The sequence below is a fragment of the Durio zibethinus genome, chromosome 9 (assembly GCF_047325235.1).
Source record: "Durio zibethinus cultivar Kanyao isolate XHJ-2024 chromosome 9, ASM4732523v1, whole genome shotgun sequence".
NCBI lineage: Eukaryota > Viridiplantae > Streptophyta > Magnoliopsida > Malvales > Malvaceae > Durio > Durio zibethinus.
The window spans coordinates 10,032,437-10,051,563 of NC_143170.1; the positions used below are offsets into that span (position 1 = coordinate 10,032,437).

Sequence of the window (19,127 nt, forward strand, 5' to 3'; positions counted from 1 at the left end):
ATAAAAACCTAAACTCATAGCTAAAAAACAACCACAAGTAATCAAAGAGCAATTGGCATACAATAAACACCAATTAAAACCAAAAAAAATAAAAAAAGGTTTGTTCTGGGTTTTAGGAATTTAATTCAATTTTTTTAGTGTTGGTCTTAGGATTTCTAGGTTTCTATTTTCGTTTTGATTATGGAACTTTAGGGTTTTGCAATTTCTAGGATTTTAGATTTGGGTTGAATTTTTTTGGATTTTTTGAGTTTTTTCATTTTTTTTGGGAATTTTGGGTTTTTTTTTTGGGATTTTAGTTGAATTTTTTGATTTTTTTCTTTAAATTTTTCGACAGGTGATTGATTTTTTTAGTGAGATTTACAGTGCTAAAAAGGGCAAAGCAATGGTCACATTATAGGTTTTGGGACTTTTTTAGGTTTCTTTTGAATTTTTTAGCATTGTTTGAATTTTTCGATACTAGATTCTAGGATTTTGACTAGAAACTATGGTGTTTGAATTTTTTGATTGAGTTATTTTAGAGAGAAAATAGGGCTTTAGGGTTAGAGAGAGAAAGAAGAAGGAAACCTAAAAGAAAAGGTTAACTTTTGACTTTTATACAAACTCAAAACGACATCATTTTAGGACTCATAGATCTGCGCTCTAACCTTCACATGGACCTGTTATTATCCAAATCAACCGTAAGTTTTTCTATTTTTTATTTTTTGATTTTGATTTTGATTTTGATTTTAATTTTTAATTTTTTTAATTTTTTAATTTTTTTAATTTTTTAATTTTTTAATTTTTCTTTTGTTTTTTAGTTTTTTATTTATTATTTTTAATTGTGATTGAATTAAAAATGATGAGAAAAAAGAAAAAAAAAAGGGAAACTTTAGCATGATTTTTATTATGATATTTATGGCATGATTTTTATTTTGATATTTACCAGATGATTTTTATTATAATATTTGCAAAAAATTTTTAGAATTTTTTAAATTTATTTAAAATTTTTGAACCTTTAATAATTTTAAAAAAATTAAAAATTTTTTTGAATATTTCTTTTAACGATAATGTAACATTAATGATGTGGTAATTAAATTATTTTGACAGTATTAACATTTTATTGAATATTAACATAATATCAACAAATTTAACTAACAATATTAATATAAAATACCACCACAATAACATGTTGATTTTATATATCAATTTAATAATTTTATTTTTTAAAATATTAAACTGATAAAAAGAATATAATTCATAAGGTACTTTTATATTTTACCCAAAAACGAAATTGTCAGATGCAAAACAAAAAAAAAAATACTTGTTCGTTGTCAATTTTGACCCGTACATTGCGTTTCTAATACTCTGACATCGCGTGCGCGGCAGTAGCCTAGCTAAACCAAATTACCAAATTGCCTGCAACCAATCACAGAATCGCTGCGGAGGAAGAGGAAGAGGAGCTCCTCAACACCTCTTCTCTTCTCTTCTTCCTTTTTTCTCAATTCCCAACTTTAGAAAAAGTTAAATTCCCGTAGCAATGAAAGAATCTCAACCCAATCGAAATCCCCAAATGGAATCCAAGAAATCCATCCCACCTTACATGAAAGCCATTTCTGGGTCCTTCGGTGGTATCGTGGAAGCCTGTTGTTTACAACCAATCGATGTGATCAAAACCAGGTTGCAATTAGATAGGACAGGTAACTACAAGGGAATCATTCACTGCGGCGCCACCGTCTCCCGTACCGAAGGGCTGCGGGCTCTTTGGAAAGGTTTGACTCCCTTTGCCACTCACCTGACGCTCAAGTACGCGCTGCGTATGGGATCCAATGCGGTGTTGCAGAGCGCGTTTAAGGACTCGGCTACTGGCACGTTGAGTAACCAAGGGAGGGTTTTGGCGGGATTCGGTGCTGGGGTTCTTGAGGCTCTTGTTATAGTCACGCCTTTTGAGGTTACTCCCATTGTTTTTTTTTGCTTAACAGCTTAACTTTTATACTTTTTACTGGTTTTGATTTGGGTTCTTTTTATATCTTGAAAGTCAATAAATATGAAAGTCAATTGATGAAGTAATATTTTATAAACACTGATGGACAATTTTCTTTATTATTTCTTTTTCATTTTCGTTCCTTTTCTCTCTAACCCATTGTTTTTCAGATCTGAAATGAAGCTTGAGCCTATTTTTCCCGCACGATTTTCCTCATTTGATTTTTGTTTTGGATCTATAATTGATGATTGATTAGTATATTTTACATTAAGTTGAATGTATAACTGGGTTTTTTTATTTTTTTTTCCCATAATATTGACTAAGGGGTGTTTCAGGTGTGTATCTAAGCATTAGACAGGGTAACTGTAGATGGATGATAATTTGTGGTATCTGGTGAAGTTAAGCTGTCTCTTTGGGAATTTAAGAATTTTCCTCGTACTTTTTATTGGTTCAAAAGGTAATTTGTGAGATCAAGCCCGCGGCATATCATGCAACCATTAAGCTTGCTGTCCACTTTTAATAAGGCTATGTAAAGGGGAAAATCGTTGGATTAATGTTGTTTGGATAATGAAATTAGAATTGGACAACGAGGTTATTATTCCGATGCTGGCAAGTAGAGAAGGTGATAGCTATTAATTTGGCTTCATGGAGCATACATATCAATTTTCAGGGTTGGCTTTTTTTTCTTTTTCTTATTTTAATTTTTATTCACTTCTAATTTAATGGTTTAAATTGCTGGTCTAACCTGTTCAATTGAAATCTAGGTCCTTAACATTCACTATTGTTGATTGAGATGTTAGGATACCTGAGCTAGGGAAGAAAATTCCTCAGGAAGTATCCAACTAAATACACTGATCAAACTGATTGTAGGTTTCTTCCTTTTGAAATGGGAATTAGTCATATATCTTTGGGGAATGCAATGTCAAACAATGCTTAATGAGTATTCATCAATTGCATGCTGTACTTTTGACACACACTCATGGTTTTAGCATTTTCAGTTATTTGTTGCTCTGTTTCTCTTGTTCCTTATAGACAATGTGATTTTCATTGGTGCATATTATTATGTAAAGGTTAGGATAATGATGCACTTTTAATCCTAATGTACTTAGAAGTTTGGACTGGTTTTTGATTGTGCAGGTGGTGAAAATTAGACTGCAGCAACAGAAAGGACTAAGTCCAGCGCTTCTTAAGTACAAAGGTCCCATACATTGTGCTCGTACAATCATGCGCGAAGAAGGCCTCTTTGGCCTCTGGGCAGGAGCTGCCCCAACCATTATGCGTAATGGGACAAACCAAGCTGTAATGTTTACAGCCAAGAATGCTTTTGATGTAATATTGTGGAAGAAACATGAAGGTGATGGGAAAGTCCTCCAACCATGGCAGTCCATGATATCAGGGTTCCTTGCTGGAACAGCAGGTCCAGTATGTACCGGTCCCTTTGATGTTGTCAAAACAAGGCTGATGGCTCAGAGTCGAGATGGAGGTGAGTTGAAGTATAAGGGCATGATCCATGCTATCCGAACAATATATGCTGAGGAAGGACTTCTTGCTTTGTGGAAAGGACTGCTGCCTCGTCTCATGAGGATACCACCTGGCCAAGCCATAATGTGGGCTGTTGCCGACCAAATAACTGGTCTTTATGAGAGAAGATACCTCCATAGTGCAGCTTTATAGATTTGCATTTTTTTTTTTTTTTGCTTTTTTCTAGTTTTCAATATCATTGCAAGCATAAAATCTCGGAAAATTCCTTTTTTTTTTGTATTGGATCTTAGATAACGTCAAGTTGATCTTGTGGTACTTTCTTAAACCATTTTTCAGTGGCAGGAGAGAATTGAAAATTTTTCTCAGCTCAAATTCATGCCTTGTGTCAACCAAAGAGCAAAGTGAATGCTTAGTTGATTTCTATTTGGGAGTGGAAAGGGAGCCACAGTTATAAGCTTGTTCTTGCATGTTTATGTCCAAATGCGTTAGGTCAAGTTCTACTTTTGCTATCAATTAGGAAGTGATAGTTGGGCCCAAAATAATAGAAATGATGGTAGCTTTTGGATTCCCTAACATTGGCAAGAAATAAAGTTAGTTTATCCGAGCAATGCTGAGATCTGTTTTTCCACCTTCCATATTTTAATAATTGTTTGACTATTATTGTGTGATTGTACAGATTTTTTTCCCTCGCTTTGTTCAATTAAATTGTGGGTCAGTTTTTGAGTCTTATATGATCGCGTTAAGCAATTGGTTTTTTTTTTTTTTGTGTCAAGGTTGAGAGGAGATACGCACTGGTCTTCACAAATCAATAATGTAAGCGATAAATCTTTTACTTTTTGAACTCAACAAAAAAAAAAAAAAATTTGTTTTTGTTTCTTTAAAATGTCATTTATAAAATTATGAGACTTCTTTCCATGTTACAGAATAGCAGTTTCTCGTTTAAAAATTTCGTATTGGTACAAGATTTAAACAGTATGGTAAACATTCAATGTTTCAACTGTCATATTTTATTTTTGTATCTTTAGATACAATTTAAAGTAGTTCTAGATAAACTGATACCAATTCTGACAATAGAGAGAGCGTTATAAAGACGCTTTTGATATAGGGTATAGGAGAGAAACATCGGATATGTTTAGTAATGTGATTTTTTCTGAATTTTCTTTTGGATTTATCAATTATTTGTTCATTGTTGGATTTATATAATATAATATAATTAATTAGTGTCGCTTTGCTTTAGGACATTAGCTTCTCCCTGATGCTTTATTTCTATATATTAATTCTTTGCCATAATGTTTTAATCTTACTTTCCTCAAATTTCACTTTTTTATTTTCTTTTTTTTCCTTCATATTCTATTAGGGGCTAGGTCTTGTTCCCCATAAGTGAAATTTAAATTATGTTTGATTGATGCTTTGGCTATTTGCTATTTTCTTTTTCCCTGTAGAAAGATAAGGAAACAAATAGCAAAAGCAAAAGGAGAAACCGAAGGAAGCTTTAATAATGTTGTCTGATAGTAATTGTGTTGTGTTGAGTTCACTGTTTTCTCATCCTTCCTTCTTTCTTTTTTTTTTTTTTTATGTTTCTTGACATGCAAAGGTTTATTTCTAACTATTCTTTGCCATAATGTTTTCATCTTAGTTTCCTCAAATTTCACAAGTGGCTTTCTTTTTTATCTTCTCTTTTCGTTCATTTTCTGTTAGGAGCTAGAACTTGTTATGCATATGTGATATTTAAATTCCGTTTAATTGTTACTATTTTCTTTTTGCTTTTTTTCCTTTTAGAATTATAGGAAACAAATAACAAAAAACAAAAGTAGAAACCAAACGAAGCCTTAATAATGTTGTCTGTTCATAGTTGTGTTGTGTGCTGACTTCACTGTTTCCTCATTCTTTTTTTTTTTTTTTTTTTTGTAATGTTTCTTGACATGCAAAAGTGGAGTTTTTGGCAATTCCTCGATGATCATCATGTTTAAGTAAAAGGCAAATTTGTACATTTCTTACTTTGAAGAGTAATGCAGGCACTGAACCAAGTATCTAAAGCAATTATTAGAAGTTGACGACATGTATTTGCATATATAAGATGGAATTCTCTAAGGTAGTTGCTTCTCAAGACTTACCATTCCATAAGGTAGTTGTTGGCTTACTTTATTTATTTCACTCTGCCATTGTAAACAGCTTAAAAAATCGGCATAATTAGTTTGTTATTCACCTATTAATTTACTGTTTAAAAAAAATTGACTCAAGTCAGTCTCATAGAGAAGATTGAGAGTTACATTCAAAACCCCGCACAAAATTGTGGGCACTGGGTAGTCGATTAGTTTTAGAAACCAATCATTGATTCGTGTTACTTTCAGTAACCATTTTTCAGTTGGGGAAGAGGATTGAAAATTGTTCCCAGCTCTATTACACACCATGTTTCGTTCAGCACTTTAATATTATTTAGTTGAGACTGCTCTGTTAGGCTAAAAGCCTTCAATCCAATCACATTAACGGAAGTAAAATCAAACAATAAATCAAACACACAAGAGATAACAATTTAACGTGGTTCGGTCCAACTGACCTACATCCACAGATGAGAAACAAGATCCACTAGTTGTAGAGAATTACAAATATACATCATATCATCAACCCCTACTCAATAATCAATACTCATAAGACACTCTCAATCTCTTCTAATCCTATGAAGTATTCTCTATCCAAACAAACACAAACCCAAACTCTTGTGCACCTTTTCAACACAACCAAACACATACCTATATGTTCCCATACATCATACCTATATGGACCCTCTCAATCTCCTCTAGTCTACTCACAAACAAACATACACACCCATAAGAGGTAAAGCCCCAATACTTCTATGGGGTGTCTATCTCACAAAACCCTACAACTCTCTTACATCTTTTTCTCATACCTAACCCTGTAGAGACTTCACCTATTTATAACCATACAAACTTGCCCATTAAGAATCCCTCTCCTCTTAGAATTCTTCTCCTGTAAGTCAAACTTGCCTATTAAGAATCCCTTTCCTTTTAGAATTCTTCTCTTGCAAGTCAAACTTACCTATTAAGAATCCTCTTTCTCTTGAAATTCTTCTTTTGCAAGTCTTCTTGTCCATCAAGCAATATCTGACAAATCCCAAACAAATCTCAAACAAATCTCTTATGGGATTTGAGTCAATATTCCCAACATGCTCTAGGGGCCTGGAGATAGAGCCACTTTTGTTAGCTTCCTTCTTGATTGTTTGTCTGAATGAGTCATTTTCAAGTAACATTTCAGCCATGAATGAGGAATTGGTATAGTTGAAGCACAATAATAGAAATGATCTAGCCGTCTCTCTGTAGTGTTGACAATTTTGAATGAGATTTTCTTACAGCACTGTTGCTCCTTCCGATTTTTTTGACTTATCTTTTGGGCCTCATGATGTTTGATTCTAGATTTTGAGGTATCTTCCCTCACAATTGCAGTTTGCTTTAGTTACATGAAAATGTGTATATATATATATATATATATATATATGAAAGATGAGTGTCGGATTTTAGCAGATAAAAGATTATTACTTCTCATTTTATGTAGCACAATATTATCAATTAAATTTAAATATGTACACACACAAAAGAAAAAAAAAAGGAATTCATATTTTTCTTTTTCTTTTTTCTTTTTACAATTCTACCACTAAGCAAATTAATTAATGCCATTTTAGTACATAATCTACTAAGCAATTACTGGAGTTTCATAGATATGGAATTACAATCCATGAAAAAAATATTAATGGAGATTAATGTGTTTCAGAAAATAAATGTTCTATTGCTTCATGTTTGTGTGTCGATAACAAGATTAAATTTCCAGTAAACAAGAACCACTAATTGGTAGGATACTCCGAAAAGATCATCAATCATCAATAGACTTTGTTGGGTTTCAACTTCTTAAATTTTGCTTTCCCAATTAAACAACCGTACATTTTGATGAGGTAATTATACACTCAAAACATAATTTTCGTTTCTTATTTTTTTCATGTGGGAAACAAATATGTTTGAGTTCCTGAAGGAACTAGCAAGTGATTACAACTTTGAGATTGCAACTTGTGGTTTTTAAGTTGGAAGTGAAAGTTTATATCATTGAAATTTACATAATTATGAGAGTGGGTTATATTCTAATTGTGTAGTTCAAAGATCATTGAAAATAATTAAAATGATTTCATTTACTCTTGATGTTTTAATTATTTAATTTGTTCAGTTCTTATTAAATGTAAGTTTTATTTTTATAAGTGTGTTTTGTGTATGTCCTATCGTTAAAATTACCTTCTCTTATCTAGTATTATTTTATAAAAACTTTTCAACAGGAAAGTAAGCGGTAAAAATTAAAATTACCTTCTCTTATCTACTATTATTTTATAAAAACTTTTCGGCAGGAAAATAAACGGTAAAAGAAATAAAATTTAGAAAGCTTTATTAGACTAAAAGAAATAAAATTTAGAAATTGCCAATCCTTATTTCTCACTTTGTCCCTTTACTATTAGAAGGTTAATATCTTACTCTTGTGCCTCCAAAAATAACACTAAATCCATTAGCAAGGAGTTATGATCCCAATTGCAAGTGTGATTATCATATAGGGGCAATTAATTACTCAACTGAAAAATTCAGACAACTGAAAGAAAATGTTAAAGATCTTATCAGTAGTAGTATTTTGACTCCAAAAGTGATAGAATAATGGAAGTTAACTCCATCTAATTGCCAAATGTGAGGAGTTGAGATGAAGAAAGAGATCTCGAGTTTTGAAAAATCAAGATATGATGATTTTCTTTTGAATTTTTCCACTTTTTATGTATAACATGTGCATGGTGTCCTTAAGAGTTATATAACTTATTTTGAAAAAATTGAAAGCTTTGGATCTCTTTTTTTGGAAATTTTCTTTATGCATTTGTTTGACTTAAAAATCCTACATAAGTAACTTTAAAAAAAATTAAAAAAAAGGAAAAAAAAGTTTTATTCTATAATAAAGATGAAATGATTCTTGAAGGAAATGGTGATTACTATTGGAAAAAAGTTCATCAAATACCTCCACATATTTTTGAAGACTTTCATGCCCCTAATCACTCAAACGATTTGACTCATCAACTATAAACTTCAGAAAATGTGAGTTTGAATTCATACTTTAAAAATGTGATAATATTTTTTTGGGCAATAAGCAAAAGAGGTTAGTTTTGAAATTTTATTTTGAATTTAAAAAAAAAAAACCAAGTAAGATGTTTTTTCAAATTTTCAATTGATAATTCAATGTGTATCAAAATCTTACTATGACCATAGACACAAAAATTCCTAAACCTTTTCTCTTATGTAACCTTTTTTTCATGCCTTAAGGCACATTGATTAAAAAAAACAGAATCCATTTTTGCCTTAAGACAATTTGTTTTATACCTTTATACCTTTTCTTTTCTTTCACAAAAAAAATATAAAAAAAAAATATTAGAGCCCAAAAAGCCTTTTTGAACTGTGCGATTGATCTTATACAACTTGATCATCATTAGAACCTTGAGTGAAAAACAAGATGGGGCATAAAAAAAACAAAAACAAAAAAAAAAGCAAAAAGGAAAAAAACATAGAAAGATAAAAAAACAAAAAAAAACAAAAGGACATCTTCAATAATTTGCTTTTCTAACTAATTGATCATGTTTGAAATAACGAATGGCCATATTTCTCTATCTTTCTTATACAGAAAAATTATCTGCTTGTTACTCATTTGAACCTATTAAATTTTTATTTCAAAATAAACCTTGGCCAATGATTGTTTTTTACATTATGGGCAAAATAAGTATATTTTCAAGAGATCAACTTCGAGGAAAATGTTTGATATCTAGAACATCTGACACGAACCTCGAGGATGAAAGCCCATGGCAAAAGATGAATGAGGTTTCAATTATGATGAAGTTGAAGTCAGATGGCTTCATAAAACAAAAAAAAAAAAGAGAAGTAAAGAAAGAAAGACATGCTCCTCAAAGATGAGAGCTTGAAAAAAAAAAAGAAGAAGCAAGTAATAGTTAGAATCCCAAAGGAAAAGAAACAAAATTCAAGAAAGGTAATTGCTAAAATTGAAATCAAACGTTTTCAAAAAAAAAATAAAAGGAGTAAAGAAAGAAAAACACTTGGGTTTTTGCTTAAAGAATGCTCTGTAAGATAATTGGCCTAATTACCATAAATAATTTTTTTTAGCCTATTTATCTATTATTTCATAAGCCTAAATCTTGACCTACATTACATACCCTGAAAAGTCCATTCTGATCAAATGTGGACACTAGAGTTAAAGAGCTACATCCTTGAAAATTTGTTTATACTTATTATTTTGGCAAGATTTTGCCAAGTTCTTTAGTGTCAGAAAATATAGCTCTAAGGTAAAAACCCCAAAAGGTAGTTTAGAGCTAAAATCATTCTTAACACCCTAAAAGAATTTTAGAGTTTTATGGTTCTATCTAGAATAAAAAACCTCGATGCAAAACTATTTGAAAGGTTAATACCTATTAAAGAATTTACATTTCATCAAAAAAAATAAAAAAAGCAATTTTCTCTTTCTAAATCTTGTTCGAAAAGTAATGGCTAGGTTTAACACACATTATAGTATCACGTTTTCAATAAATTTTTTTTTAAAATATTATCTCTTTCGTGAGCCCAAGAGAAATCCTTGCAACCCTCATCAAGCTTTCCATGCGATATGCCCACCAGTGAAAAGAACTGAATTGTTAATTACCCCATCCACAAGTATTCCAAATAGTAATAATCAATTTCCAAGAGATTCAAAAGTCTTGAATTTTAAATTTTTTCATTGATTGCAAAGATACTTTATGTAGGGCAATTTTGTGATCCCTTTTAAAAATTTTAAAAATTATTTGAGCACTTTATATATAATATTAAGATCATTTTTTTGGTAAAAATTAGACATTGAAAGTTTGAATACAGATATTTCAAAAAAAAACGAGGGGATAAAAAAGAGTCTTTGCATTTGTATCACTTACATCATGAGCAAAACATTTGATTTGGAAATGAAAAAACAAAAAATTGACATTCGTAGTTACATCACCTGCATGTGCATCATGAAAGGGACATTTGCATCTGCATCACAAGAAAGACATTCACATGTGCATAATTTGTATTTGCACTTGTATAAGACATTTGCATTCACCCATAAGAAAAATTTACATTTGTATTATAACATCTTCATCCTAAGAAAAGGTATTTGTATGGGCATTTACATGAAAAGAACATTGTCATTTGTGTTGTGAAAAAGTCAATTGTATTTGCATCAAGCATTCGCATTCTTGCATTTGCATTGACATTTGCATTCACATCGACATTTGCATTCACATCGACATTTCCATTAGCATCATTTGATGAGAATAGACATTTGTATCATGATTGCATTTATCAACTTTGCAATTATTAAAGAAAAAGGAAAAGAAATATAAAAAAAAAGAGAGAAAAAAGCAAGATTTTAAAATTTCAAAGCCTTTGTTTAAGGAAAACCATTTTCAATCAAGATTTCAAAGCTTCTGTTTAGGAGAAACTGTTAGTCTTGAATTGATCCTTATTTTGAAATGACAAAACATTAAATATAAATAAACATGATCAAAATTTTGGAAAAGATTTATTTAATACATGTTCTTAAGTTTTATATTTTGGTAGTAAATAAATAATATGATTTTTAAAGTTTAAACAAACCTTTCTTGGTTTCATATTTCTCAAACCAAATCTATCTTTAAAGATTATTTATTGGAACTTAAATGAAAGTCCAATTGTTATTTTTAAAGTAAATTTATTTATTTTGGACTTAATACAATTTTGATAATATTAGTTTTGAGAAACAGATTAACTTAAAAAAGCTGTTTTACAAGAACAAAGTTTTCCAATATTGAACTTATTTTATTTTTTTGTATTAATTCACAAAGTTTTAATATTTAAATTTTATATGGTTGGAAATCTCTTTAAGTCTACTTTCTAATTGATAAACAAAATCAAAATCCAAATTTTCTAAGAAAAGATTTTGAATTTTTACTAGACACTCTGCAGTTGTCAAAAAAACTGCACAAAGGGTAACTTTGAAAATTCACTATAATTCGTACTTAATGAATTAGGTGATGAATTTTATATGGATAGAAAGCTCTTTAAGTCTAGTTTCTAAATCAACGGTTTGTGATTTGGATTTATATAACTCAAGATATGATCAAATTAGTAAGTAGAGTGCAAAACAAGAGACAACCACCCAACCATTGACAAGATCGATCCCCTCATAGAAGGGATCGATCGGGTCATGTTTTTTAAGCATGAAATGGCATAAAACTTGAACCAATCGATCCCCTCAAGGAAAAGATCGATCGAGTCTGGGCAAAATCACACTAACGGTTATTTTTTTTCATGCATTCAATGGCTACTTTCACTTGCCAAGCTTCTTCAATGGCTACTTCTTCAATTTCTCTATAAATTGGGCACTCCAACACACCAAGAGGATTGATGAATCAAGAGAGTAAGAGCCAACAAGCTATATTTTCATTCTCTAAAAAAATTAAGAGTTTTTAGAGTTTTAAAGTTCATTCCTTTGTATTTATTGTATCTAATTTTTATTTGTTATTCATTTATCATTTTCTTGTACTTAAACTTAACAAACACTTAGCCTTAGAAAGGTTGTTCTATTGCTTGCAAAATTACCTTAAATATACAAGAGTGAAAGAGAACAAGAGGTGAGGTATCCTCTTGAGAGCTTTGTAGTGAGATTGGGTAAAATACTACAAAAGAGGTAGAGATTTCTATCTTAAGCCTTAGAAAGAAAAATATAGGTTGTATTTTCAATTCAAGAATAATGGATTGAAGCTTTGGTATGGACAACCAAGAAGAAAATATGTATGTGCCTTGTGGAGAATGACCGAACCATCTATAAATCATTGTGTTTGATTTCTCTATCCCTATCTCTTTACAATTTATTGTTGTTTATATTTGATTTTAGGTTCATTAATTGTTATTGTTTGCATTATATTTTCATCAAAAGTGCTTATTGTTTTAATTTCCATTCAACTATATTGAAATCATTGTTTGAGAATAATTTGAAGAAATCCAATTCACCCCCCTCTTGGATCACCATCTCACCTAAAAAGCTAACATGAACCTTTTCAAACAAGACCTTTAAAGTCTAAAAAATCTTTGATCAGGCGAAAGCCATTTTCAAAAAGATTTCTTTTAAACATTTTAAAGTTTATTGCCTTTGATTGGGAGGAGCATTCGAAGACTTCGAAATTTTTAAGACCTCTAGGCACAATCTTTTAGACCTCATGGCAAAAGATTTTTAAATTTTAAAAGTTTCATTGCCTTTGATTAGAAAGAGCATTCAAAGATTTTGATATTTGTAAGACCTTTGGGCATAATCTCTAAGACCTCCAAGTATAATTTTTAAGACCTTTGGGTAAAGCATTTTAAATTTTAAAGTCTTAACACTTCTATTATGAGGAGCATTCAAAGATTTTTTAGATTTAAGACTTTCGGGTATAATCTCTAAGACTTTCAAGTATAATTTCTAAGACCTCCGGACATAATTTTCAAGACCTTCGAACATAATTTTCAAGACCTCCGGACATAATTTCGACTTGCGGTGTTGTCCTAGTCGTTTTTCTTTATTTCAACTTACGGTGTTATCTCGATCGATTTTTTATCTTTTGATTTACGATGTTGTCTCGATCATTCTTCTTTATTCGACTTACGGTGTTGTCCCAATCGAGTTTTTATTTTTGACTTACAGTATTATCCCAAGCATTTTCTTTATCATTCAAGTTGCAGTGTTATCCCAATTGATTCTTTATTTCTCGACTCACGGTGTTGTCCCTATCGTTCTTTATTTTTTAACTCAAGGTGTTATCCTGATCATTTTTTTTAATCACTTGACTTATGGTTCAATTCTTAAAAGTAAACTTTTGAAAAATCCTTGATTTTCTTTTGGATAAAATTGACATCTTTATTTTTATCCTATTCATGTTTTCAGCAACGCGCAAAGAGAGACAGTTGTAGATACCAAATTTGTTCAGATCTCGATTTAAGTTTTTAGGTTTTGTCGAGTTCATAAGTCAAAGCCCAATTTCATTTTCGAGCCCGAGCCCATTGTTATTGTTCCATTTTTACTTTTTTTTTTTGTCAAATATCATTTATTAATTAAACATTAAAAAATACAAAACAACAAACAAAAAAATACAAAAAAAGCAAAAAGCATGAGGGTTGATGCCTAGTTGCCGTGCATTAGCACTAGCCACCCTGTAACCACCCCCTATAGCCTACCCTAACCATACCTGCAGCCACCCCCTATAGCCACCACCTACTCTATCCATTATCCCAGACACCCAACTCTAAAAAGCCTTAAGCACCGATCCCTCTCCCTTAACACCCTACATCTTTATACCCAAATATTAACCTTCCTTCCCTATGCATACCTCTACCACTAGTTACCTCGCCTAAGCCCCATACCCTCTCCCACGTAGACACCAACACCCCAGCTCCTTCTCATGCCCAAACCTAAAGCACTTAAACACCCCAACTCTAAAAGACCCAGGCACCAGTCCCCATACCCCAAGCATTCACCCTCATCAACATTGTCAAAGTCATAGCCTATACCTACACACCACCAACCTTGTGTTTAGCCTCCGCCCACACAAACACCTCAACTTTAAAAGACCTATGCACCAGTCTCCATACCCTGAGCATTCACCCTCACCAGCACTGTCAAAGTCGCAGCCCACACCCATGCACCACCAGCCTAGTGCTTAACCTCCACCCACACAAACACCCTAACTCTAAAAAACCAAGGCACCAGTTCTCATACCCCAAACATTCACCCTCACCAACACTATCAAAGTCATAGCCCACACCCATGCACCACCAACCTTGTGCTTAGCCTCCACCTATACAAACACCCAGCCACAACAAAAAAAAAAAAAACAAAAAAATCCATAAAAAAATAGTCCTCCCTATAGGGAGGAACCCAGTGCCAAGCTCTCTGCAAAAACAAAGGAAACACATCAATTTTGGTTAAAAAAAAGAGAGAAAGGAAACTGAAACTTTAAACCCTGATCTACATTGATTGGGGTTGTTTTTCACAAAAAAAAAAAAAGACTGATCTGAGCTTAAAAGGTTGAAAGGAATTTTTCGGTGATGTTTGGCATTTTTTGGTCACTGACGACCACCGACGATGACCTCAACCTATGGGCGACGTGATGATCTGGCACCAGACTCCGGCTAAGCTAGAAAGAATTTTTGGAGGCTAGGACTTTTTTTTTTTTAAGGAAATGATGAAATGAATAAAAAAAATTGACTTTTATATAAAAACCAAAGTAGCAAAATGACATTGTTTAGGCAAGGAGGATCCGCACGTGCTCGTGACCCGACCTAGGATCCGTGCAAACTGACCTGTTGACTCGTTCCTTTATAGCCTTTGATCGGCCCAGTTAAATTGGATTAGATCGAATCGAACTGGCATTGACTAAACCGTTGATTGGTCTGGTTAAGGTAATTTTTTATATTTTTATATTTTAAAATTTTTTATATTATTTTAGTTTTATTAATACATGTTTAATATCTCTAAATTTGTTAGAATAAATATTTGTTATTTATAATAATAATTGATAATAACAATAATAATAAAAATGATTTCAAAACTTTTGATTCCTATTAAAATTTTTTTAATAATAACCCAAGTGTTAAATAAAAATAAATAATAATATTAATAATAAAAATAATTATAAAACAAACTAGCAATAAGAAAAATTTTCCTGCCTAGATGTTGGAAAGAATATAATAGTGTTTTAAATATTAATAATTTCGCCTAGATGTTGATAAATTATTATAAAAAAACACTAAATAAATTAGTAATTTTATTAATAATAAGTTGTTATAAAAAGAAAATATATGAAAATTTTTTAATTAATTTTCAAAAATTATAAAAGCTGAACTTGTTTCGAAAATTTATCTAGATATTTAGGATTTTTAGAGATGTTCACATTTTTTCTAAACCCCAAATCCTTAAAACCCCAAAATCAAAACCCTAAAGCCTTCAAACCCTAAAATCAAAACCTCAAACCTTAAACCCCAAAATTAAAACCCCAAACCTTTAAAACCCCAAAATCAAAACCTTAAACCTCAAACTCTAAAATTAAAACCCTAAACCCTTAGAATCAAAATTTTTAAACCCTCCAAACCCTAAAAACCTTAAACCTTAAAATCCAAAACCTAAAACCCTAAATTTTAAAATTCAAAACTTAAAACCTCAAATTTGGTACACAATCCCGAATCATCAAAAAGTCACCAAACCTTAAATTTATTTTTTTAAAAAAATAAAGGAAATTAGCATTAGATTTCAAAACAAAATCATTTCATCCAATACAAAAAATAGTGAATGATTAATTGGTACTAATTTATAGACGCTGTGGGAGTGCTAATCTTTCCCCACACATAACTGACTCCTGAACCCAACTTAATTTTCGTAAACCAAAATTATATTTTTGATAAACTTTGAACCCGCTTTTATAATTTTATTAAAAAAAAATAAACTTTCGAATGGCCAGTCACACCCTAAAAAAAATTGGTGGTGACTTTTTTTTTTTTTTAATTTTTTATGTTTGACGGTCTCGAAACTATTATGACACTAAGCAAATTAATTAATGCCATTTTAGTACATAACCAACTAAGCAATTACTGGAGTTTCATATATATGGAATTCCAATCCATGAAAAAAATATTAATGGAGATTGATGTGTTTCAGAAAATAAATGTCCCATTGCTTCATGTTTGTGTGTCGATAACAAGATTAAATTTCCAGTAAACAAGAACCACTAATTAGTAGGATACTCCGAAAATATCATCAATCATCAACAGACTTTGTTGGGTTTCAACTTTTACTTCTTAAATTTTGCTTTCCTAATTAAACAACTATACAATTTGATGAGGTAATTATACACTCAAAACATGATTTTTGTGTCTTATTTTATTCATGTGGGAAACAAATATGTTTAAGTCCCTGAAAGAACTAGCAAGTGATTACAACTTTGAGATTGCAACTTGTGGTTTTTAAGAAGTGAAAGTTGATGTCAATGAAATTTACATAATTATTGTCATAACGTTTAGATACAGGCATCCATTGCTAGATATTGATTTGAAGAGTCGTCACCAATCTTTTTTATCTAGATGCGATTAGCTACCTAAAAAATCTATCCTTTTAAAAAACACCTAAGTCTAAGGGTCCCTAAAAGAATAAGTTCAAATCTAATAACCAAAATAGAGTTTGAGAGTACGGTTACGTGTGAGAAAGGTTATAGCACCCTCACAATGCCCATCGAAGGATGGTACCAGCTTAATTTTGTGTTATCTAATAAGACTTAAAAATTTACCAAGTAATTAATTATTGAAAATTATTCTTAATTGACTCTAATACTTTTAGCAAAAAAATTGAAAAAATTCCCTCACCTCAAGAGTATCCAAGGAAACTACTGTTTCACTTGCAGAGGCTCTATCGTCGGATTATTTAACATTAAAGAAAACTCAAAAAGGAAAAGAAATAAAATGAAAAAAAAAAAGAATAATGATTCAGCTTTAGATATAAATCATTTTCTCTTCAAAAACTAATTGCTTATGTACAAGAAAAATTGATATTTTTAACTTTTTCTTAAAACATTTTTTTAAGGAAAATTTGTACTTCCAACTTTTTCCCAAAATGTTTTTCTGAAACTTTAATTTCGAGAAAAATTGATACTTTCAACTTTTCCTCAAAAATATTTTTTTTTAGATTTTATTTTCAAGGAAAATTGATACTTTTACCTTTTCCTCAAAAATATTTTTTAGAAAATTATTTTCAAGAAAAATTGATACTTTCAACTTTTTCTCGAAAATATTTTTTAGAAAACTTATTTTCAAGGAAAATTAATATTTTCAACTTTTCCTCAAAAATATATTTTTTTAGAATTTTATTTTAAGAAAATCATTTTAAAAAATAAAATAAAATAAAAATAAAAATAAAATAAAAAATACCAAATTATTCTAATCTAATCAATAAATAATAATAATAATAATAATAATAATAATAAAAAGAAATAATAATAATAATAATAATAAAAAATGAGAAAAAAAACTTTTGGAATGGCTCCAGGAAGAAACGACAGCTCGGATGCATGGCTCGATAGAAAAATGGCTCGGCTCGGCTCGGCTCGACTTGAACCCAAGCGAAGAAACGGGTCGCTAGATAAGGTGCACTACGGGTCGGGTCGGATCTTGACAAAATGCACGAATCCTATGGATTTACTAATGTAAAGACGACGTCATTTTGAGGATGGTATATAAGGTTGAAACTCAATTTTTCTTTAGATTTCCCTTCTCTTTCCTCTTTTTTACCTTATTTTCTCCTCCTTATCTCTAAACAATCCCAGATTTTAGTTGAATGTTTTATCGAAATATGAAAAAAGATGCCAAAAACTTCAAAATTGACTGAAAAACTCATCAAAAAATTCAAAGGTCGTAAAAAAATTTCATCAGATTCTGAAAATTTTCCAAAAATTTTCCAAAAAAAACTCTAAAAAATTTTAAATTTTTTTTTAAAAAAAATCTAAACACAATCTTGCTTCTATTTCCTCTCTCTGTTGTGTTTTTTCGTGTCTTGTGGGTTCTGTTTCAACACTTATTTATAAAAATTGATCAGAAGAGTTTTTGATCAATCTTAATTTTCTCTGAGATTTGGATTTAATCTTTGAATCCAATCTCACCTCTGCCAGTCCCCAAATTCACAGTAAAATACACTCCAATTTTTTTTATGATAATCTCAGCCGAAAATCCATCAAGAAAAAGATGAAGTAAAAAATAATAATAATAATAATAATAGAAATATATATATACTAATAAATAAATATATTAATTGATAAATAATAATAAAAAATATATATTAAAAAATACATTTATAAATAAATAAATAAATAAAAATAAAAATGCAAATATGCTTACCCATTTGGATCCGGCTTAATTGATCTGGGCCTGGATCAAATTGGGTGTCTATAGCTGCCCCTATTTGTACATTTTCTATGAAACAGGAATTGTACAAAGACGTAAACACCCATTCAAGGCTCCACTCAACTCTTTTTTTATTTTCTTATTTTTTTTGTTGAAATTTTGATTAAGTTCCTCTAAACAAAGGCTCAACGACTTTGAAAAAATAAACAAAGCTCCTCTAATAAGAGGCTAACAACTTTGGAAAATAACTAAAGCTCCTCTAATTAAAGGCTCAACGACTTTTAGTAAAATAAACAAAGCTCATCTAAACAGAGGCTCAACGATTTTGAAAAATAAATAAAGCTCCTCTAATTAGAGGCGCAACGACTTTTAGTAAAATAAACAAAGCTCCTCTGAACAGAGGCTCAACGATTTTGAAAATAAATAAAGCTCCTTTAAATAGAGGCTCAACGACTTTTAGTAAAATAAACAAAGAAAGCTCTTCTAAACAGAGGCTCAACAACTTTCAAAAAATAAATTGCTCCTTTACAATCATGTCCAAAAGAGTTAAAGATCATGTTTGAAGGAATTTCAGGAGATTATGCCCAAAGGTCTTACAAATCGATCTGATGCCAAGAGATATCTTTTTCCAAGGATTAGAGACTTATCTCACAAGCTTTTTTATCGAATGAGAATTAAAA

General features: G+C 30.7%; 1 protein-coding gene across 1 annotated transcript; it reads left to right on the forward strand.

The window, feature by feature from the left end:
* Positions 1 to 1,327: 1,327 nt before the first annotated feature.
* Positions 1,328 to 3,814, forward strand: MSFC1 (Mitochondrial substrate carrier family protein). Its single transcript, XM_022910458.2, has 2 exons — positions 1,328 to 1,927; positions 3,098 to 3,814. The coding sequence occupies exons 1-2, from the start codon at positions 1,517 to 1,519 to the stop codon at positions 3,632 to 3,634; spliced, it is 948 nt and encodes a 315-aa protein (XP_022766193.2). The 5' UTR covers positions 1,328 to 1,516; the 3' UTR covers positions 3,635 to 3,814.
* Positions 3,815 to 19,127: the final 15,313 nt, after the last annotated feature.

What these genes read in the sequence shown, in the direction of transcription:
- MSFC1 (XM_022910458.2), top strand. Translation starts at nt 1,517, where the DNA reads ATGAAAGAATCTCAACCCAATCGAAATCCCCAAATGGAATCCAAGAAA. An exon ending in TTATAGTCACGCCTTTTGAG is followed by an intron (nt 1,928 to 3,097) that starts GTTACTCCCATT and finishes TTGATTGTGCAG; the next exon opens with GTGGTGAAAATTAGACTGCA.